The 23704-nt window shown below is 36.5% G+C and overlaps 1 protein-coding gene across 6 annotated transcripts in view; it reads left to right on the top strand.

Annotated features, from left to right (window-relative positions):
- Nucleotides 1-23704, top strand: part of KHDRBS2 (KH RNA binding domain containing, signal transduction associated 2) — a 393065-nt gene that overhangs the window by 311553 nt on the left and 57808 nt on the right. For all 6 annotated transcript variants that reach the window (XR_008732950.1, XR_008732951.1, XR_008732953.1 and 3 more), the window contains exon 7: nt 14360-14442. Coding sequence is in view for 1 of the 6 variants with exons in the window: in XM_055714848.1 (XP_055570823.1) it covers nt 14360-14442 (83 nt within the window). In the remaining 5 variants the exon portion in view is untranslated. The remainder of the gene's footprint in view (nt 1-14359; nt 14443-23704) is intronic.

Below are 23704 nucleotides of genomic sequence, written 5' to 3' on the forward strand. Positions count from 1 at the left end.
CCCAGAAGAAAAGCTTTAGAAATATAAACCTCAAAATTTTAGGTGCTTCAAGACTTCAGACATGTGGGTAGTTAGCCTTGCTTTTGGAGGATAAGTGCTTAAGACTGCTCCCAGCTCAAAACACTAATGTAGCTACATCCTTCATCTCCCAGTAAATTTAACAATTTGAATTCTTTTTGAGTGCCTGGGCACAGGTTCTAATGTCGTTTGAGGACCCTACAGCCTTCTAGACAGCCACAGAGGACGAACAATGTCTCATAGGACCCAGCAGAGACCTGCCCCTCTGTACTAGGAGGCAAAAGCCAGATTATGTTCCGATGTCTAAAATGACAGTGCAGCTACTGAATTGAGCTCTCAGTGTCTACCTTATGATCAGATGTGAGGCATCTAGTTTTCACACTGGCACTAAAATGAGTTATTCTTGAACTAGACAACTCCACGAAATCAGTGTCCAGCAGGCACCGATGTGAAAGATGTCTTTCTAAGAGGAAAATTTTGTGGCTTTTCCAAATGAACTTCAATTTAATTTTTTTCATATCTAATTTTTTTCCTTAAGTAAACTTAACCATATTAGCAAGGCACTCCTATTTTGTTCATTACGTTCAACTTCTCCACTCCACTCTTGAAATACAAGAGCCCCTTGGATCCTCAGATAGCACAGATGGCAAAATGGACAAGAAGAATGTTACTTTTAGTTCCTCCAAGAAATGTTTTCAGTTATGTCTGGCTGCTCTGATTTTCACTTCTGTGCAGACTGCAAATATATTCATCAATCTGCCTCAAGGTCAAAACTGAGATACAGCCTTCTTCAATTGGCAAGATGACTACAGTTTAAAAGCTGAAGACTGACTTTTGATCACCAGTGATGCAACCCTTAATGTTTATTTGAATACTAATAATTAAGTATTATTTCAGTGATGCTTGCAATTAAGTGCTGTAAATGTCCTTCCTACATTTTATAATTCTGAGTCAGGCTTTAGGCTTCCCAGATATTCAGGGTGATGCTCAGGAGTTTACCTATCTCTCTTTACTGAGGCATCTCAAAACATTTTACCAAGGCAATAAATACTGTTTAGCCCCAATTACTTAGCTCCTATTTAATATGAATGTTAGAGAAGTCAATATTCAGTACACCTGATTGAAATCTATGTTCTTGACTGGCTACTGGTATGTCTAGAAATATGTAAATTTGGAGGAGAGCTTCAATTTTTATATTTTTAGAGAGATACATTGTGAGAAATCACTATCACATTAGGTCAGCTTCTTTTGCTTCTTAGATGTATTAACAGACTGAGATTCAGGTAGCGATGATGGATTAGTTTTAAGACAATGAACTTCCTGTTTTGCTAATCTACTACAGCCTCTGGCAAGTAGAGTTCTTGGAGTCAGCATGATGGGACTCAGGGGTGTCAAATATTTTCATGAGCCTGATTTGCATATTTCTTATGATAAAATTTGAATACAGAGAATCATTAGTGACAAAGAGTCAGCTTCTTTTCAATCCATATCCCCTTAAGTGAGCAATTTGTTGTAGTCCACAAGTGTATTTTTATGTATTTATTTCCTTCAGAGTTTTAGTATCTTCAGTTTAGAATTGTGTTTTACAAACTTACGCAACAAAGAGCTTTTTAAACTGAAAACAGTGGAAAGAGTTAATTGAAGAAAAATTTTTTTAATAGTGTTTTGATGTTTTATGTAATCATGTATACATTTTTATGGTGGACTAATTCCTAGTCTTGGTTAGAGAAAAAAAAAAAAACAAACACCAAGACCCTTGATGCTATGGATTTTCTGTTTCAAAACCCAACTGAATACTGTAATGAAGCACTATATAAAGCGCTGACAACCGCCTCTGTGAATCATGAAGATTTTTTTTTACATGGATTCCTGAGTCATTGACCATTACAATCACAGCTAAATCAATGTCTTTATTTTCTCCAGTGCATTAACAGAACAAGGATGTGCCAATGAGGAGATAATACTGCCATTGTGGAATAGTGGTCTACTGGCTGAATAGGTAGTGATGAAATATCACCAGCATGAACCATCCCTTTTTAGAAAAAATTGAGACTTTAAAGAATCATGACAGTTATCTTCAAGCTCAGTCATTATAGCTTGTAAGATGAGAATAACCTTCTGCTCGTTTTTTAAATATTCAAGCAGAGTCTAAAAGTTTGCTGGCTTCTTCACTGAACTGAGAGTGAAAAAATTTATCCGTATGCTTCTCCTTTTCTACTTCAATAAATGCCAACTTACCATCTTTAACTTTATTTCGTTATGAACTCTCCATTCTTCAGTACTCCCAAAACTGATGTAGTGGTTTTTTGAACTTCCTACCTAAGACCTGATATGAATGTCAAAGAATTCAATTTAAAAATTCCTTTTAACATTCTTGCTCTTTAAAACAAAGAATATCTGAGACATGAGTAAATTTTTATGTTATCCAAAGCAAGATATTATCATGGCATAAACAAGATAAAGGTGAGTGTGTAAAGTGCTAGAACAATGTTTAAAAGGAAATAGTAATTAACAAATTATTTCTTTTCCTTCCTTTAGCCTACTTACTAATCTTCCTGAAGTAGAATTAGGATACATTGCACTCTGTATTCCATACCATAAAAATACCCCATATAAAATTAAAATAAAAAGAAACAAAGATGGAAGTTACATCAATAAAAATAAATATAAAAAATGGGTAGAACTCTTTAATAGCATACAGGCATATGTAATAACTGAGGATATGGCCTGAGTGGTACTCAGGATGGAGAGCTTCTTTTCTAAAAATCTTGGGTTTTTTCTACAAAGCTGGAGAGAGAACAGAAATGTTTTGTGTATGTTTGTGTGTGTTGCAGGGGGGACACACAGTTCTTCCTAGAAGATTAATGCAAATTGACTTAGCATGCAAGCTATAGAATCACACTGAATTACTTTGTGCTGAATATGGAGCTAAAACAGTTCTGAGCTTAGTGAAAAATTCTAACGAATGATAACAAAACCAGCAACAACACAAGATTTCATGTACATCCGTCAAATGTTCACTGCAATCTGTGTTGTGCTTCCATTTTATGGCCAGAGAACAATCTTTTCAGATATCCTTTTCTTTTAGAAGGTAGCCTGCCTGTCATTCTTTATTATTTATCTAATGTAGTTGTTAAAAAGAGGAATTAGAAATTACACCTCACCGAAGTTTTAAGTTATAGTGAACATCACTTTCTGCCTTCCATCCTTTTTAGTGAGTCTGAAAACCATGTACGTTCATGGAATCTAACTGAATGAAAAGAATGCAAAAATATTGCTGTTACACAAAAGCAAGATAGGCGCATGTGTATATATGTATATCAATTTATATGTATATATTCTGTAATGTATTAATATACAGTATACAAAACAAGAATCCGTTTCTTATAAAAACTTTTATTTCTACAGTACAGGCATTTTTGTAACTATATCAGATGTTATGATTACAGTGGTCAGCTAGAAATCTTGCTCTTGGTTTATGGGAGCTCACCAAAATCTAGAATGTTACCTTTCCCCAAACATTGGTGAGCGTAAAGTAGAACAGTGAAGTTTGTATGATTATGATTTCTATGAATCATTGCACATTAAAATGTTCCTATAATCAACATCTTGTTAATTTTTGATTGGTAAGTATACTAAAATAGATAGCTGAAAACAAGTGGAGATATATTAATAAAAATTAAATTGTGAGCTAAAGAGATGGACTGAAAGAAACGTTGAGATTCTCTAGGTCCATTTTCAGTTCTACTGCTGGACACCATCAGTAGACTATACAGCGACTGCAGCAGTCATGGCCCTGGATGATCTGTACAGTGTTGGGAATCCAGCCCTAGGCACACTTGAGAAGGTTGTTGAATTCTGCTTTTGGTGTCTCCATTGCAGTGTTTAGAGCAGAAGAGGTATTATCAGATGTGCATTATCACCTCTATATGGTAAATGAAAATCAGTACTGGACTGATTGGCAGTCCATCAGTATTTTTAATCATTTTTTGTTCTTCATTTGCTGACAGGCTGTGTCAGGAAGGGTCAGAATCACTATTCTGAAATGAATAGTCTCACAATTAACAGATCTGTTGGCCTTTTTTACCTTTCTGTAGGCTTGTTCTTTCTTTTTATTTCTTGGTAAGCATTAGAGGAATTAGCATAGAGATACTGTTAGTGTTTTCAGTATGTGGATTTTACTTGATTCTATATCTTTAATGCACTTAACTCAGTTAATGTTGGAAAACACCTGGTCCATTTTCTGAGTTTCCGACCGTAAGTGATAGCCAGCAGGTAAAGGTTGAGCTAGACCAAAGCTATTACAGCTGTGTGATAGAAAGACAGTAAGAACAGTTTCTCCTATGGAATGCCACAATTTCTCCTTCCTTCTTGTGCCTTGCTACAGTCTGGGATCATGATGAATCCCTGTTTGCAGCATCACAGTCAGGCTGCACCAGAGTCTAGGAATATGCCTTACATAGTAACAGGATTTTAATTTCTCATTTAATATGGATTTTGTTACTGTGATGCATATCCACATCACTTCCATCACCTTAAAAAAAATAAAATCTGCAAATTCAGTCTGGTGCACAGCACAAAGGCTTGCTGAGTGTCTTGCTATGAAAGCCATATTGAGGTCCATACATACTTTCTGGGTGGATTTTAATGCAATAAAATTCCATCAGACTTTAAGGATTTAATTCAGGCAGGTCATCACCTCCTGAGAGCCACTTGTGTTATAGGCTTTCACTTTAGAGAGCTAGTCCTGGTATTTGACACTCTTGATCCAGTAGAATCAAAGATGACTGGACATCTTCTCTGGCACAGCTATTTGCTAGACCCAAGAAAGAGGAAAGTAATTTGTGGGGGTAGGGATCTGTATAAGGGTTTTGTGAATACTTGGGGGTTCTGGCTTGTTGCTATGTTATCTGCTGATCGGTATCTCTTGTCTGTGTCAGGGTTACATTTGACTTTGAATATTTATATTAGAATTATTTTTAAACAAAACCAGAAGAATGTGACACAGAAATCAGAGAACAGTGAGAATACATTTTACTGGTACAGTGATATATATTTAGTCATATGGGATAAAGTTAGCAGAGATGTCTGACACAAAGATCTATTAGGCTGTCAGACAGTCTCCCAAGAGAAATGGTGGAATCCCTACTACTGGCAATATTTAGAATTTGATTAGAGAAAGCACTAGAAAATGTGCAATCCTATTTGATAGGAGCTCCTAGTAGATGATCTGTTCTTTTCCGTCCCTAATTTCTCTAATTGCATGCTCAAACTTGAGGGAATAACAATTTAAAGACTACCGCTAAGTATCTCAAAAATTATTAAGCAATTTTTACAGTTTTGCTCATTACTCTATTCACAAATTAGAAGTCCCATCACATTCTACATGTTTGCTTTTAATTATACCTGGCCTTTCTGCAATAATTCCTGCATGAGATTGTGCTGGTTAAGTTTGCTTTTCTTACATATCTTTTAAAACCAAGAAGAACCTGCATTACCTGTAATGCTTGCATTTTATGCATCATGCTAAACTGTATTTCCTAGTCTGACAATACCTGTTAGAAAATGAAATATTACAGTTAAGAAGTTGCTGGGAGTAGACTGTTCCTTTTTTATTCCTCTGCAGTACACAGGACCAAGAAGAATTTCCAGTAACATTTTTGTTCAAACATGATTAGCAGCATTCATTGTAAGCAGCTCTTGTATAAGTTTAATCATTGTCATAAGCAGGAAAAAAACCCCCAAAATTAGTTTTTATTCTGCAACTGATATCAACTTAACATTTAGTTTCCCTAGTACTAGATTAGTTTTCATAACTTTCAAAATCTACCTATATTTTTCACAGTAAGTTTTATTATGTCAACTCTTCAAAATATAAGTGTGAATGGAAAAAAAAGTTTGATCAATTCAAATATATAAACTCATGAGACACATTATTCAGGTTGGAAATCCAAAAATTAAATCAAAGGTATCATGGCACTGGTGGAATACTATTTAGCTTAAGTATGGCTTAAAAAAACCACAAAATAAGAGTTACCATTGTTACACCTTCTTTACATAAAAATATTAGCTTTTATATTTATTTTTCTTCGTAAAGCAGTATTTAGAATCAAAAATTATGCAAAATGCATAATTTATATAGCAAGGCAATTTTAATTTCATTGTCCAAATTTGTCAGAACTATTTTTCTATAAAATTAGATTCTAGGAAATATGTGATGAACTATCTTTGTAACAATGTAAGACACTTGGAATTTGATTCGGCAAGAGATGAAAAAGGTGTGGGGTGTCTGGGAAAGATTAGGTTATAAAGATTACACCATTAAGAATGCCTGAACTCTCATCTAGACCTGCTTCAGGATTAATATATAAATAAATCTGTATTTGTCCTGTTTTTGAGTGCTTTAAACAGTGTTGTCTCTCATTCCACTCTGAAGTTTTGGTACTGTTATGAATTACTAACTCATGGAATCCTTAAGGGTTAAATGCATTTAAACAGAATAAAAACGGATCAAAACCAGTGGGATTGCACATAGAATTAACCTATGTAATTTCTTTTCCTTTCCTGACATAGAAAATATAAGGCTATTTTTGTGGAGCTTTTTTTTTTTAATGCTGCAGTAAAATTGGACAGATCTCATAGCCGTTAATCACGATGACTCCTACAAGTCTTTTCCTGAAGGAATTCTGTAAATTCAGAGACACGAGCAGTGTATAGATTTTGAGGATGTATTTACTAAAGCACATTATCTTGCATTTGGCCAAGTTTTATTTAATCTGCCTACTTCCAGCATTAATAATACATCAGAGTGAAATTTTATTTTAAAGTAAATGCAATTCAAAGTCCTGTAAAGCACCTATCAAAGCATTTCTACTCTTTGCTAGTACCTCAGCACTTTCTTGCACATTTACAAGCTCCAAAATAGACAATCCTGTGGTCCGGTTTTCAAGGGCTGGAAAATAAAAAGGAAAATTTCTTGGAATGCCCAACCATTCAAGACCTGGAAATTTAATTTCCTAGGTTATTGTAAAGCTTATTTAAGGTTTAAATGGTTTACCTTTAAGGCATCATGTCTAGCAACTCAAACCTTTGTGAAGTGCTTTAAACCATCAATAAGTTGTTAAACTCAGACAGAAGAGTTGTCAGTCTTTAGTAGATACTTGTAATGATTGCTGTATCTACGATACAAGAAACCTCAGTGCTCCATGGACAGATTTTGTCAACTCCATCTACTGATTATACAGCTGGGAGATCATCAGGATGCACAAGAAGCTCACCATCTGCTTTGCTTAAAATTTTGGAAAAAGAAATATTAGATATCATAAGGAGATTAAAACCAATAGTGGGTGTATTACAGCCCATCCTCCCTTGGCAGCCAAAGACTACTTTCTACTCTTCATTTCATTTCTCAGGGAAGATAAATGTTTCATTTAAATGCCATTTATGTGATGTATTGGCACCAGTGCAACTTGATACTGTAATATATTATCACTGACGTACTATGTCAAGTACTTGAGTACTGCTCAAGTACAAGTCATCAGTAAAAATAAAAATTAAAAAATCCTTTCTTCAGATATCTCAGAATCATGCAAAAATGCAAGTTATTGCAGATACACAAAAATACCTTGGATTATTTTTCATCTCCACTTGCTGCTTACTACTGAGATATGCCTTTTTATTGATACTGGAAGAAAGATGTTTCTGCGATACATTCCTGTGCAATGGGAACTGAGTAAAAGGATTGCCACTGAGCATAGGATACCATTCCATAAGGAAAGACATTATGAAAAAAAGCACAAGTAGAATTGCGTAGGAAATGGTTTCACTGTTGACAGTAGCAGGGTTAGGGGACAGGGAAGGTGCAGCAAGTTAGATGGATGTAAGCAGCAGCTGATTATACAGAGCTTTGACACATGAATTAGAAGGTTTAATGTGACTTCATGAGCATAGGAGAGGTAACAGAGAAATAAAGATGTTAGTCAGATGAATGTTGTAGTATAATAATTGCAGCAGCAAATTACGCTGTATTCTACAGTCCTGCAAATACGGAAGGAGTAAGAAAAGTTTCATTGCTATTAGGTTTTCTTTTACATTTTCACTCCATTTTTATTTTCTTTTTCAGTACACCAAAAATGTGGTTTAGTTGTTGTTCATTCACTTTACATTTAGTTGAAGAAGTACAGAAAAAACGGGGATGGAGGTGGGGAGGAGCAGGGAGAAAGCTATATTTAAGAGAGTACACAGCAATTCCTTGAAGTAACTGTGATTCTGGTTTACTGTGACTGCTTTGGCACCGCACAACTATTTGCTTCTGTGGCCCCTGCCCTATCTTTATCTCTTTATCTTGCATACCATCAATTTTAGGACTTCTGGGTGGTAAAACTTGTTTAGATTCACTCATTCTTACTATATTAATTGTTCAACATAAGATTTAATTAAACCATTGAAATATGAGAACATTAATAGCTTGTTTATGTTCTCTGCTTTGAATATGCAAAATCTCTGTGACTGATTATACTGAAATTTCAATCATTTTCCCATGACTATGAAAATTGTTCACCTCTGTATCTTTTATCGTTCAGTTATAACGGTGTTTCCGATTGCTGGTATGTGAAGAATAAGACTGATTTCATTGAGAGGTCAAATGTGTTGAGATTACTTCATTGCCTCTGGCAAGCACGTCTACTCTGGGTTGTCTCAGCACTGTAGATTAGTTCATATATTGCATTTATGAAGTCCATAACATAAAGCTCTGATTTTTCAATTGATTAGTGTTCCCATTTTCATTTCAGCATTATTTTTGTTATTATTACTACTATTTATAATTTTGATGGATATAGTGCCACTGATCTTTGAGTTTATTTTCAAAATGCTTGGTAGATCTCACTAGTGAAGGGGATATATATCATCTTCAGCAAAGTGATGATATCTGGTTTCTCTTTTTCTGACCCTGGAGGTATAGCTGAAGAATGCCAGATATGACAGCAGGCATACATACTTAGGTAGTAATTTAATCAGAATTTCAGTTTCTAAGCATAAATTATGATTCCAGGAATCCTTGCTCAGCAACACTCCAACTTCCCAGGCACTTCAGAGAGATTCATCTGCTCAAGCTGCAGTTTTTCAATACTGAATAATCCAAATCTAAAGTAATTACAGTTTTTATCCCTCTTTGTAGTCAGTAAAGAGAAATTGCTATTTGTCTAAATTACATAAAATTAATATATCAAGATGTGTTCCTCTACATCTACTCAGAGCTGCCCCCACCTTAGAACAGCTTGGGGTCTGAGCACCAAATTTGTGAGTGTGACTGTGATGGAAGGCAAGTCCTCCCCCTTACAGCACTCTAGAGAGGCTCAACCAGCTCAGCACTCATGAATCGTGAACACACAATGATGGCACTATCTGCCACTTTTTTAAAAGCAACAAGTAGATAAGGAGGTGACAGTAGTACAGCTCCAAGTATAATAGCTGTGATCTGTTTTAATTTTGGTTAAAATTGCCATTTCTCTGTGACATGATTTAATCACCTTAAATGCTCTTTACAGGAAAATTGTAAGATTCATTAAAACCAAACACGCAGTATGACTAGCCAAGGGCATGAGTCATACATCTGGAAGGAGAAGGCTTCCCAGATGTATTTCTTTATTTCTCTCCAGTGTTTCATATACAGTAAAAGGAGTGAGACTGAAGATTTCCCATAGTTGTTAGCATTTCCCGATTTGTAGGTGTGCAGTCAGTTGCATGCTAGATTAACTCAGCGTCTTTTCTGAAGAGTGCTGTCTGTCTGCCTGTGATGCTGGTCTTAGATGCCCACCCATCCTCATGCATCATTCCCAGCATTCTAATTGCATTCTGGGTCTGAGGTTGCTTCAAAACAACTCTTAGCAGCACTGATTTTTACAAGCTCAGCTTTCTCTAAGCAATAAATGCTTTCAAACAATGAACTAACTTACGTAACTAAAGGTTAGTTATCTAAATCCCGTCCCGGGTTCCCTTTATAGTCATTGGAAAGAAAGCTCTCATTTAGAGTGCAATTCAAAGTGTCCTCAAATAGGTGTCAAATAGGTGTCAGAAGTATGTGGGATGAATTACCCTCCAAAAATGTTTGATTTCTACCCTGTGATTCTTATGGGAATCTACTGCTAGGTTAATGGTAGATGACTGGATTTTAGCCTTGTAAGCTAAGGTGATACAGATATGTGAGAAAATATGGATGTGGCCAAGTTACAATAGAAAAGAGTGAGATAGAAGCAAGGAGAAGAAAGAAGTGGAAATTACACAAAAGCCCCTTTACTGAGAAACAACTGGTTTTACTTGGAGTTACAATTAGAGGTGGATTTTTATAATCTCATCTTCTCTGAGGTACAGTACTAATTTCTGCGTACTGCTGGGTGCAGCAAATGAGAAGGACTACCCTGGTTCTCAGCTGCAGACATTTTTCTTGTTCACATATTTGTCAAATACAGAGTTGCATAATTCACTTTACTTTGATTTTTTGTTTGTGTTTTGCTTTTCTTTCTTTAAAAAAATGTCTAGATATGTTGCAGGTTGCTACCTTAGAAAGAGTTGGGCTATCATCTTTTAAATAAAAATTAGTTTTGACTTCTTTACAATGTATTTCATCACATATTACCAGGACACTTGTAAAATACAGAGTAGGGCAGTTTTCATTAGAAGTATTAGAATTATTTTCCTTCTTGGTTCCCAGAGCTGAAACCTACCATTTTTCAGAGTATGCTGTGAGAATCCTATTTTCTAAGGTATGTAGAGAAGAGGTGATTTAAACTTGGTGCATTTGAGTGTGGACTGTTATTGTTTGAAACAGGGTTTTAACATGAAGTAGAAAATTCATGCTTAAAGAGATCAGATTGTGGTAGATTACAATACCCTTGTTATTGGTGATGCATATTAATTTGTATTTCTAATATTGTGTTATCTGAAACTTGGAAAGGATTTGAGTAAATCTAAATAAATAAAATAAATCTTCCTTAATATCTTGGGTGTTGAATCAAATAGATAACTTTTTCTGGGGTAGTAGAATATAAGCCTTTTTCCAGTTCTGTCCCTTTTTTCTTCTACAGCCTTTCCCCCCTGACTATAATTTCGTTATCAGTGGTAGGGTGTATTTGCTCCTGAAGTGATTGTTCCCAATGTTAATTTAATGTGCTATTCTGAGATTCTTCTAGGAGTTTTTCCTGTCTTCACTTTGTGGGGAAAGACTGGCAAATACTTAAATATGCTCATTTTCAAAGTAGTCTTTTCTTGAATTGTGCTGTATTTTAAAATTTTCCTTAATTTTTTTGGTTATTATTTTTAAACCCTAAACTATACCAAGACTCCTCAAAATCATCCATAATTATTTATAAACATTGTTAGGCCACTGCAGCTCCAGATGTGTATTTCTGTACCTTTATCTCTGGTTCAGGATGTATCACTGTAAGGCCAGAGTGAATCCTAGTCTTTGAAAGACTCACTTTCCTTTTCACTGACACAAAGTAAAAAGATCTTTTTCTTATGTTTTTGGAAAGATACTTCATTAAGAAATACCTGAGATAAAAATAACCTGGCATAAAAACCTAACCTAGAAACGTCTATCAGTTTGAATATCTTTAATAGTTCCCCTGCTTCAGATTTTTCAGTTAATTCCAGTAATCTTCTGAATGGTGGCAGCAGCTGCCATGAGGAAATAGACTCCTCACACAGGAAGAGTCTTCCCAGGCAACCAGACCCAGTGCCCTGGATAGCCTTGAGAATCAAAGCTCATCAGCAACTTTTTGGAGTTCAAAGGAAACTCTTTTCCTTAGGTCCTGCCTATCTGCATCCCCATTAACCTCTTCAAAGAACTCTGAAGATTTAGGGAAGTGCTTTCTTCCCCTTCCCTGAAACCAGGTGGCTTGCCCCTGTCACCTTTTTTACAAGTTTTGTAATATTCTGATGAGCATGAAGATGGATTCTCCAGCGGTGGACATTGATCAGATCAGACCCAAAGTTGCTTTGTCCAAGATATTTCTCCTTGAAGAGCACAGACTCAATTAAAAGTCACAAGAACTTACATATGGGGTGGAAGGTTAAGTGTTATACACACATATGTGAAAATTTCTGGTGAAATAAATGAAACTAGAGATTATAGAAGAAAAATGTCATATTCAGAACACTGACAGCATGGGTAATCAATCCCTTTTCCTTCAGTGAGGTAAGGATACAGCACTAGCAACTTAGAATATATCTAAGGGGACAGATGCTCTCATCAGCATATGTTTACAGAATGTTTATCCATTTAATATGGTTGGTTGGTTTGTTTAATAACATGGACTAATAGACCTAGAGGGTGCATGAAGGAGTCTTGACTATTGCTAACTAGAAGATTGCACTGCATTTTGAGAGGGCATCCTGGGTTCTGGTCTCTGGATTTATACAGAACTTCTCTTGGGAGCACTGTCCTCATCCTACACAGGGCACAGAATATGTGAATTTGAATGTCCTCAAACTCATAGCTTCTAGATCTTAACAGGGTCTGCATGGGAGCTGGGTGTTACATCTCTCAAAATGTGTGTGTGAGAAATACTTTCAAACATTCAAGTTGTGTGTTCTGAGGAGCTGAAGGTTAAAGAGGAGAAAAATGCATAGTGAATTTGAGACACTTCAAGGATGTGAAAGGAGCTATTTCGGATCTCACTTCTAGATGCCTAAAGGCTTCTTTGGGACAAGGGTGTCTCGGTATGATAGACCATATTAAACTTTGAAAGAATGCTAGTATATATCTTATATAAATAGTTCACCTGTAGGATTACAAGATAATTCCCATACAGATTGACACAAATAAGAGAACATTATCCAGAAGATACTTTTTTATGTATTATAGGTACATTACAATGTGCTTTTTTCCTCTGTCTCTGTTTTCCAACCACTCCACTTGAACCATTCGCACTGTATTGCCCTGTTCTGAGCCTTGAGGGAGGCTGTTAAAATCTGTAATGTAAACCCACATAAGTGTCAGCTATTAACAAGTGTCCTCTGCCCTGCTGGTGCTGAACGTTGATCCACCTCAGGCATCAAGAAACTGAGAGCGCTAATTTATAAATGTTGCCTTTCCTGTTCTCTCACGTGGTGGGTAAGCATGCTGAAATGTCTTTCCTCTAGCTATTCGGCATTATATAGGAACTTGCATCACCCTCATCTTCCCAGTAGCAGGATCCCACCCAGTAGCATACTAATCGATGTGACTAACATCCATCTCCTGTGACTAGTTGTTTCTCTCGTCCTGTTCCCAGAGGCAAGATTGTGTATTTTGCTATATAGTGTTAAATGTATCACTGTAGTCTGCAGAGGTACGTGGTTAACTGTATGTTTTGCTGAGTTTATACTAATGAAGGCTAGGCAGACAGGTGTACTTCCACCTGAAGTGGAAGATGACAGGGTTTCTTTCTGTGGACTTCAGATTCTGGGAGAGGCCGTTCCCCAGTATCAGAGTGGGACTCTCCTTCCCGAAAAAGCTTTCCCCTGGATTATCCATCTATTTATGTATTTATTTATCGTCTGGTTCCTGAGCACTATTTGGTTCAGAGGCAGCTACAATAGATCATAATTGCCCATGGCTCCCTCAGTAGAAGATTCAGACATTAGATGGGCTGAATCATCTTCTGAAATCACTCGTGTCTCTCTAGCTTAGGCAGACTGAGCATTTGTCGGAGCCCTTCATTTAGGACCCTTAAGCTGGATGAGAGGAATCTGTATTAAAACGTTCATCAACCTGTCACAGAAAAGCATGCCTTTTTTAAAAAGAGTAGGATGCTCAATGAAGGAAAAGGTGCTTACTGTAAGTTATTTATAAAAATCATAACCCATTACTTCTGTCACAAACATGCACAAAACTTGTTTCTCGTGTTTGGTTGGTTGTTGTTGGTTTTGGGGTTTTTTTTTAAGTAAACTTAATCTTATGGTACAATAACATTCTTAGTAATATTGAACAGTCAATGTATTTTTCCTGCCATTTGTTCATTTCAACATGGAACCATTTATGTAACAAATCGCTAGGAAATTATTGTTATCATTATCATTCATCAGTATTCTACATAGATCCCACTGAAGCACTGTGGTTTGAGCAATATGCCACAGTTTATCAATGAGTAAGCTGAGTTCTTAAATGTGTAACTGATTTCTTTACCCTTGTGAAATACAGGTAGTTCTTCACGGTTCACAATTCTCATCAGTAGGCTGTTTTACATAATAGTGGGGAAACATAACACATATATATTTTGGTGTAAGTTACTTTTACATCTTGATAATATACTTTGATTCATCACTTTTCTGAGCTGTGGTGTTCCATTTTTCCCCTTAGGGATATGATGATGGATATGGGGGTGAATATGATGATCCAAGCTATGAGGCATACGATAACAGTTATGCCACCCAAACACAAAGGTAAGCACGTGCATTTTTACATTAATTTTCAAAGTACACTTTTTTCTCTTAGCTTTTCATGTAAATTTCCTGTTTCATTTTCCACATTAAATTTTACAAAATCTCTATAGTACTTTTAAAAAGCTGTCAAAAAGTAATAGTGGCAGTCAGAATTTATATACAGAATTACTCAGATGAAGCAAAAATGCAAGCAGCTACGCTTTTAAAATAGGTGCAAATTCAGTGTGGTTTTTTTTAGAAAAGTCATTATATCATTTTCCTGTCTGATGTCATACTGAACTTGTTTGTGCAATTTTTTTTTTCCTTTACTAATCCAAAGTTGTCAAGGGAATCTCATATTTACAGCTTTTACAACGTTTTGGGCAAAACCAGAAGGAAATAAAGAAAATAATTATGATGGTAAATACCTGATGTTGGTTGGCATACACCATCAAGGTAAACTATGGAAGAGAATTTCAAGCCTGAAGTAAGGCTGAAACTGTGTTTTCAGCCAGTTACTTTCTCAGCAACTCTCAGAATTTATAAAAGCAACCAAGTCTGAAAATTTATTTTATGTCCTTACTGCATGCAATAATAGGAAAAATTACATTCATAACTTTTATGTTTTGTGCCACTAAAATGAGGCAGCAAAAATGATCGCCTTTATGTACTAATACACCACACACGTATCTTAATTTGACAGTTGGTCCATGTTTTTTAAAAGTGGAATGACAACTTTTTCACAGTTAAGCTGAGGGATAAAAGGGTGATTCAGCCAGTTATTCAGACAATGCTCTGATGGGTTGCTAAGCCTACTCGTAAGATTGTGGGAAGGCAAATAAAAATTTAACAAGACATAGATTTTAACTGAGTTAGTGTGATTCTCACTGGGCAAGAAGGCAGTGTACGTGTATAGAGGTCTGCACTCCAAAGACCAGAGGACCTTAAACTTCCTTTTGTTTAGCCATCTTTTTTGTTGAATGCCTTGCTGATGAAAATGCCTGTCAGAATAAAGTTCAGCTCTGGAACTGCTGTAGTGAGTGGCACTTGAGCTAATAAAAAATACTTTGTAAGTATTTTTATAACCAGTGAAGTATATTTAAAAGGGTTTGTCACGCCTAAATGTGAACCCCATCAAGTATACTTTAACAACACTTATAAGTAATTATACATTACTAGCTTCACCCATCATGTCATTGTGTAGGTAGATATTCTTGTTGTCAAATGTACTCTAACTTTTCTGAAAAGAATTTAGCCCATCTTTTGCTACAGTAGTGACTTGTCACAGGAGATGCTGCCTCCAGTGTAAAAATAATAATTAGTTGGAAATTTCTCTGCTATGACATTGCTTTATATCATCTGAATTAACCTGTAATTTCTTTGCAAGGTGATGTCCCGGGCAACTAAGTGACCAATATATCAAGTTTATGAGGACTTTATTATAATCCAGCTAGAACTGGCAGTGATAATGTTACTCAAGAAAGAAAACTTATAGAGTCACATAATTTTGTTAATTAAACAGCTATTGAGTTTAGTAGTCAGATATGTTTTCTACTAACATGAGCTACCTCCAGGATATTTGATCTGTTTAAAATCTGCAACTAAAACATTTCTTTTTGTAATATACAGCAGGACACTTAGTCATTCATGTTGAGTGGTGCTGAATGCCGCAAGTAGTCTGTTGATTTCAAAGAGAACACTTTCGAAAAACACACTCCTCATTTCAGAGTTTTAAAGAACAAATGGACCATTAGATATGCAATTGGGATGTTTGTACCTTATTGGCCATTTAGCTTCACAGAAATGCCTCCCTAATGAGCCAAAATAGTACAATACAATGAAATATTATGACCTAAATATTTGGTTAGATCTATATATCAAAAAGTTTTCTCCCAATCTCAGATCTTGATTATTAGTATGCTCCAATCATATAAGCAAGACATAGCATGCACACACCTAACAAAGAAGATAAGTAGCACTGCTTCAAAGTACTTCTTCATCTCATCCAGTATGTGATTTACAGGAAAAAAATAACAAAAACTTGTAGGCATTGTCTGTGCTCAGGAAGAAAAATATCATTACTGCCCTCTGCCGGGATTGACTGAAATTCTAAAGCATGAGACAAGAATAAATTGTAGTTGATGACTTAAGGCAGAGCACGAACGCTTCTGTTCACATTAAGGTCAGAGTTTCTACTCACTTTTTATGGCTCATTAAGGAATCAATATGGGAATTCTTAGAGAAAGTACAAACTCCTGCCTGTCTGTCTCACCATGCATGTTGACCAATCCTTTGCTCTCTTCATTGCTTCAAATAGAAGAATGTGTTGGGATGGGGGGCACAGACAGATGAGATGGGATGGAGGGCTGAATGCAAGCTGAATTCAGGGTGCTTTAGAGCAGAGCACTTACAGTAAGTTGTGCCTTGTTCCCCTACTCACCCAATGCACAGAATGAAGCTAGTGTTTGGACAACCTGCCACCACCATCCCTATTAACTATGTCTTCCAAACCTCACATCTACTTCCCATTTGCTCACCAGAGGCTTGCTGCCTGTATATATTCCTTCTCGGGGCCCTTAGTCCTTCATTGCCCAAGAGGTCTGATTTAGACGTTTATAAATCAGGCTCTGCCAACAGCAGGGAAAATGAGCACACTATCGACATACACCACTGTGCTACAGCAAAGGATTGTGATTTAGCAGAAGGATCACCAAAAATACCAAGCCCCAAGACCACCCAGATGCAATTAGTGATAAATGCTGCACTTCTGTGCACACTTACCTGAAGGTTTGTTTTAAGGGTCGGGGACAATGTTGCAGGTCCAGCCATACATTTTGTATAAGTCCTTCTCTAATGAACTCTGCCACTGCCACCCTCCCAGACAAAGAGCTCTGTCCTTCATGACAGCAGTCTTATTTTTAGGCTGAAAATAGGGGGATGGGGTCATTTATGGAAGAGACCATGACAGAGTCACGGGATCAGACTGGAATGAAACCCACAATAAGTGTGTGGCTGAATGAGCTAAGAGGCACCTCAAGAGCACTTTGAAATGGACGCAAGGAGCAACTTGAAAAAAAAGAACAGCAGGACCCTCACTATGGTAAGTGCCACCCATACTTTATTATGTTTGGGGAGGCTTATTTTAGGAAGGGGGGAATTATGGGCTATGGCAAATACAGTCCATATTGTGTGAGGTATGTCTTGTTCTAAGTAACAGAAGCTGTATTTCTAAAGCCACCTTTTTTCGTGCTTATCTTCCTGCCCCATAATGACAACCCAGAACACAGGATGGAACCCTAGCACAAAGATTTAAATTAAAAACTGGCCGCCCTTCCCAACTATGTCTATAACCGTTATTTACAAGATTACATGAAAGACTACAGGGTTAGCGAGGACATTCAGAAACCCTGCTCATTTTAGAAAATTGTTCATACTAATGTCAAAATACAGTTTTTAAGGTAATCAGAATGAAAGCTTTGTCCGATGCCAAAGAGAACAAGGAAACAACCATTTCAGTGGGAAGGGGAAGACAACTTCTGACATACTTCCCATGGGCAATGTTGCACTGCACTTCGAATTTCTTGATGAAACCTCTTTTCCCTCTGTCTTCATCTCCCGGACACACCAAGACATATTCACTAGTTGTTAAGTTTATACACTACTCCCCTAGGCACCTTAAAGTCAGGCAGAGAACACTGAAACCCTTCTGCCAACTAGATTCACCTCTCAAACCTCTAGTCTGACAACTTTTTTAAAAAATATAAATCCTAGACATGCTATTTAAAAGTAAAAAATCCTTTTCTTAATATGATTGCCATCCCTGCTCTTCACCATTGCCTGTTCAGTTGTGTCAATGGTGAGGTGCAGAAGGGAGGTGAGGGAAAGAATTAGCCTGATGTTCTCAAACAGCAGCATCTCATCTCGGCAACCAGTTAATACCCATTTAAGTTTTCCACTCCCCTTACACTTGGTACTTAAAAACTTGTAAGTATATTCTGGTTGCCTAATAGAATTCTGGCAATAAACAAAATTACTATCACTGCAGAGGTGCTTACCTAGACTCAACGCTCACCTGTGAGCCATTCTATCAAATGCTGCCCAATTTCCATTGCTAAGGTAGGTGTTGTTCCTGTGCAGGCCTGTATAGGTATACTGCTTGTCCACTTTTTGATGATTCTTAGCCCTTCAAACATGCTGATGTTCTCAATGGCTTCTTACCTTCAAGCCGTGTTGGAACATGCAGTGGCAAACCTTCTTCCTTTCCATTCCCACTCAGAAACCAATTTGAATAAATAAATATGATTTTCACAGGGCAACAAGCAAGTTCATAAAACAAAGCTCCAAAATGGTAGAAATATCAATTTCCTATTCAGTTGTAACACAGAAGATGTAGGAGAATCCTGTTAGTTTTCAAAGTATAATACACTTTTTTTATTTTCTTAGCAGGAACTTTTAAGTCTGTTGAACCACCACCACTGTTCAGGATTCATGAGCTGAGAACACTAGGTCACCAGGAGAAAAGGATGCGAAGTTTTATGAGAGGATCTACAACATCTGCCTCTTTGGTTACCCAGAGGTTGGTAGGAGACCAGACTGTACCACATCCAAAGTGTGTCCAAACCTCTCAGCCAAGACCAACAGAATAATTTTGCAGAAGTGGATCAGTTACGGATGAATCAGCAGAGAACCGTGATGGCCAGCAGAGCCATCTTCAGCTCTGCTACCATAGCTATAGTCATCTCCACTGACCTTTGTCTCTGCCAGCACCAGCAGTTTCATTTAAAAGGTACCACGTCTCACAGCCAAAAGAGATACTAAGGAAATACGGGACAGACTGGCTGGTGATGGGATGAACTAGGAAGGGTATGTTCTATTTAATCCACTTAGGCAACCATATGTAGTGTAAACAATGGTGCCTAACAGGGAAAAGCAAAGGAAGTAAATGAATGTCCACTGAAACTTAAAATTTGGGTTTGGTATAATTTCCCTGTTCCACAGTGCCTGGCATTAGCACTGTCACATCAATCAGTTCTGGTTTTTGTGAACAGGTAGTTGGTATACTGGCTATGGCTTCCAGGGCTGATTAGTTGGCTTGTTCTTCTGTCATTAGTTCTGTCTGGCTTTTTTAAAAAAAACATAGTTCAGCTGAAAAATGAGTTGCTGAAAAGGTGCTTACTAAAGAAAGAAGAGTCTGTGACTCCCATCATAGGCTGGAAATAGATTGCAAATATCAGAAACCCCATAACATACTGACAAGAAGAATAAATATTTCAGTGATAAGAGTTTAATTAAGATAGTGCAAAATATTACAGTTACAGATGCCACCCTGCAGTGACACAGGTCTTCTCATGACATATCTTTCTCAATGCTAATAACAAAAGTATAACGAGAAAAACAAGTTTCAGGGCATATATGCTGCCTATGTCCACTTTTCTTCTATGCCAGATAGTTTCTGTGACCATGTCAATGTAGTAGCATCCCTTTAACTACATGTTCATAGCAATACCTATCAGTTCAGCCTGTAATAGGCTCTGCAGTTCTGAATCATGTTCTTATGACTCAGAACCACGGAAAATTTCAAAAGCATATATTCCATCTTAGTGGTGGAATATGACAAGTTACTGACTTTGAAAAGGAACTTTTTTTCCTTCTTATTCGTGTTTCTATTAAATTCATGCTATCTACCATACAGCTTGTTTACAACCCCTTTTTCTACAGTGTGGGCTGCTAATCCCATTTTCAAACTCCATTTTGATTTGTGGGGTTTTTACGACTGATAGAAATCCTTTTAGGAACAATTAAATTAAATGTGATGTTTCAAGCACTAAAAAAGTAAATGTATTTTTAATAGAGCAAGCTACTTTCATATGTTTTTCGTGTTGTGTTGGATGACAGCAAATAATTCTAGTCCGTTCCTTCAGGATGATCTCATAATAAAGATATCAGATCTTAATTTTTCACAGGTTACATTTTCTCTAGATACATAAATGTACACAAACTGAAGACTATAATACATCTCGTAATGAAGTACAATGCAGCACTGGATGAACTTTGTTTCTGACTGTCTCCTTACTTATGCGGAAAAGGGGAAAAAATCATTAGGGAAAAAAATCTTAGATGCAAAAGTATCAAGAGAGTGAAGAGTTTTATTAATTTGCTATTACAAAGGAAATTAATATCATGGATAACTCACGTAAAGTGTAAACTCTGAGGTGCTCCTTTTAGTTTCAAATATTGACATAGACTTCTTCTGACAGGGTACATACAATAGGGCAAACTGCAACAGGACTTGTTTAGTCAGTCTTCTCACTGACATCTGTAGTTGTGAAAAGCGTAAGTCTGCCATGATTCTGCAAAACTGAGCTGCTAAAAACCTTCTGCTGTGGATCTTATGGGCAGATAGCAGCAGGATTCAGATTGCTCGTAGCTTTAATTGATGCGATAGCTGTCTTGGAGCCACCCAGTTTAGAGGCCACCTTTGTCCTTGTAAGTGATGTAACAGCATTAATTCATTAGCATCATTGAAAAAATTAGAAATCCAAGTAGCCAATCAACACTTTACTGTGCTAGAGCTGTACAACTGAAAAGTTTATGTATTCTTCAAATATCTTTGAGTCAAAATTCCTGAAAAAAATTCTACATGTATGACAGAAATGACTCTCGTATTCCATTTTGTGCAGAATCTTTTTTTGATACATTTTTGAAGGAAAGCTATATTTTAAAACTTCTCAAAATCAAATTATAACAATCATTTGAGAAAGCCACAGCCAGAAACAAATGGCTGTTGTACAGCAGATAAGTTCTGATCCCCGTTTCTGGATTCAGTCTTCAAATGACATCTACCACATTGCTTACCTGCTGATAGACATTTGGGGAGAGTGAACAATCCCAGCAGGCTTCTATAAGTTCCTGTCTCTTGCCAATGTCTCTGGTGTGTTTGTACTTACCATTTGTAATGTAGTTCAGCATTCCCCGAGGCGTCCAGATATCTACCTTCCCTCCAACTGAATCCCCAACTATAATACTGTGGAGAGATTTCCAAGCAAAACACAGCAGATATGGTCAGGGATCTTTGGCTGTTTAAATGAATACCAAAGAACTCGGGAGCAAATATTTCTGAACAGTCTTGAGACAAAGATTTAGAGTTGCCCTTGAGAAACTCACAATCATATTCACATATTCTCTTTCCTGATGACTTGCTGAGGAGCTTTAGTAAATGGCATTTCTCAGATTCCTATGTTCTGATGCATTCAGAAGGAGAACACTGAGAGAGGTCAGCAATCTTCCTTGAATTTAGAAACAAGTCTAGTAAATATTAAAAGCAACGATCAGATATCTTTATGTAATCCTGTCCTACTGTTTTTGACAACTTTCTTTGTAAAACATTCTCGCAAACTAGTTGTGGAGAGAGCTGTCCATAGTTGAATGAAACAATTTTGTCCTTAGTTTAAAAAGCATGGCTAGACAGGACTGTGAATAATCATTAATTTATTTAGAGGATTATCACATGGTTAAATCTTTTGGTGATATAATCAGAGGTTTACTCTATTCTCTTTCAGTGTCAAAAAAATATTACTATATAGTAATTACGTAGACACATAAATACAATCCAAGCTGCATTAGGTAGAGTGGTTACACTGGTTCTTTATTCATTATTATTTCCTCTACTATGCACTCTTACTTTTTAACCAGTATGCATTGTATTTATACTTTTCATTACTGTCATATTTCATTTTGGCTTTGTCTTATATCCACCTGTTCATAAATAAAGATTTCCCTATATTTTATTTCCAACCTGTTGAAATCAATCAAGCCAGGAAGCCTAGAATATGACATTTTATGTATCTTCACAGCAATCCACTTAGGGCATTCATCATCAAAAACTGTTTTCAAATGCCACTTCTTATTTATTTGATTCAATGAGCAAAATGGAATCAAACTGCATTACTCTGAAGTAAAGAAAAGTTTTTCCTCTAAAACTGGGTAGGATTCCTAAAATTCTGCATCATTCCCTTCGCAAATACTGTGTCTGCAGACATTTCATATTACATTCTGAACTACTCAGTCATCCTTCGGTGTCTATGAGAAAAGTACAGCTGAACGGAGAATATTTCAATAGAAATCCCCATGTGTCTGTGGCTGTAGCAAATAAAAATAGCTAATTAGTTTCTATTTCAGATTTTGCAAAAAGCTCAGAACCCAATGTCATCTTGTAATTATGATGGCTCTCCACTCCTATGCTTGCATAACTCTACTGGCTTCGTTATTTCTTATATGTTTTTAATACAGATTTGCAGTAGCATGAAATCAAACACAGGAAAATGCTAGAGAATGATGAGATATAGTTTAACTTCAGTCATGTTGTAAGCTTCTAAATAAATCCAGGGAGTATTGTAATGGAGACATTCCTCTCTGTGAAAAATACTAGACAAAATCAAACTCAAGCTTTCAGAAAAAGGGAGACTATCCATGAAAATATTTACCATATTATTTCATTAGTTCTAAAGATCTATTTAGTAAAGGACTATATTTGTGATTTAAGGCTGAATCCTACAAAAAGTTCCTTTATTCAACAGACTTCTCATCTTTTCTATAAATATAATGCTCTGTTAAATAGAGATGTTCCAGTAAGTTTCAGATTCCTAGGAGGATTATTTCTTTATCCACACGTTTCCACTATGAAATGTTATGAAATACTATTTTATAGAAATTGCATATATTGCAATACATGTGAATGCAAATCTTGCTCACCTGTCTTCCAAGCAGAAGCATACTGCTTTGTGTAAATAGCTTTTCTTTCATGGCCAACTATGTGTTAAATGCTGCTGGCTTCCTCCCGTGTGTTGAAGGGAAGCATTACAAATGCAGTCTTACATAAAACAACTGCAGTAGCGTTAGGATCCTGTTAGCATAGGTGCTATGCTAACAATTATCGATGTTGACAATGCTAAACTCCAAGGATTATTCAGCAGAAATGATACAAAGAGGGAGATAACAAGAGATAGGAGACCCAGACCTCAAAGTATCCATGGTAGGAAGTGAAAAGAATAGGAGTTGTCTACAATATTGAATCCCATCCTAGGGGTCTTTTTGAATTGTCCTGGGTGTTAGCTTGCCTCAGGAATCTGTTGTCTGAGGCTAACCCGGCCCGGGATATATCTATAAGGAGTGATAAAGTTTCATTTATATGTATCTATCTAAAATATAGATGCTGATTGCAAGCTGACCAAAGGCCAGGAATCCCTATTCAAAGTGCTGATCCTAAAACACAATATCGGTTTAC

This window comes from Falco cherrug, chromosome 6 (genome assembly GCF_023634085.1).
Source record: "Falco cherrug isolate bFalChe1 chromosome 6, bFalChe1.pri, whole genome shotgun sequence".
NCBI classification, from domain to species: Eukaryota; Metazoa; Chordata; class Aves; order Falconiformes; family Falconidae; genus Falco; species Falco cherrug.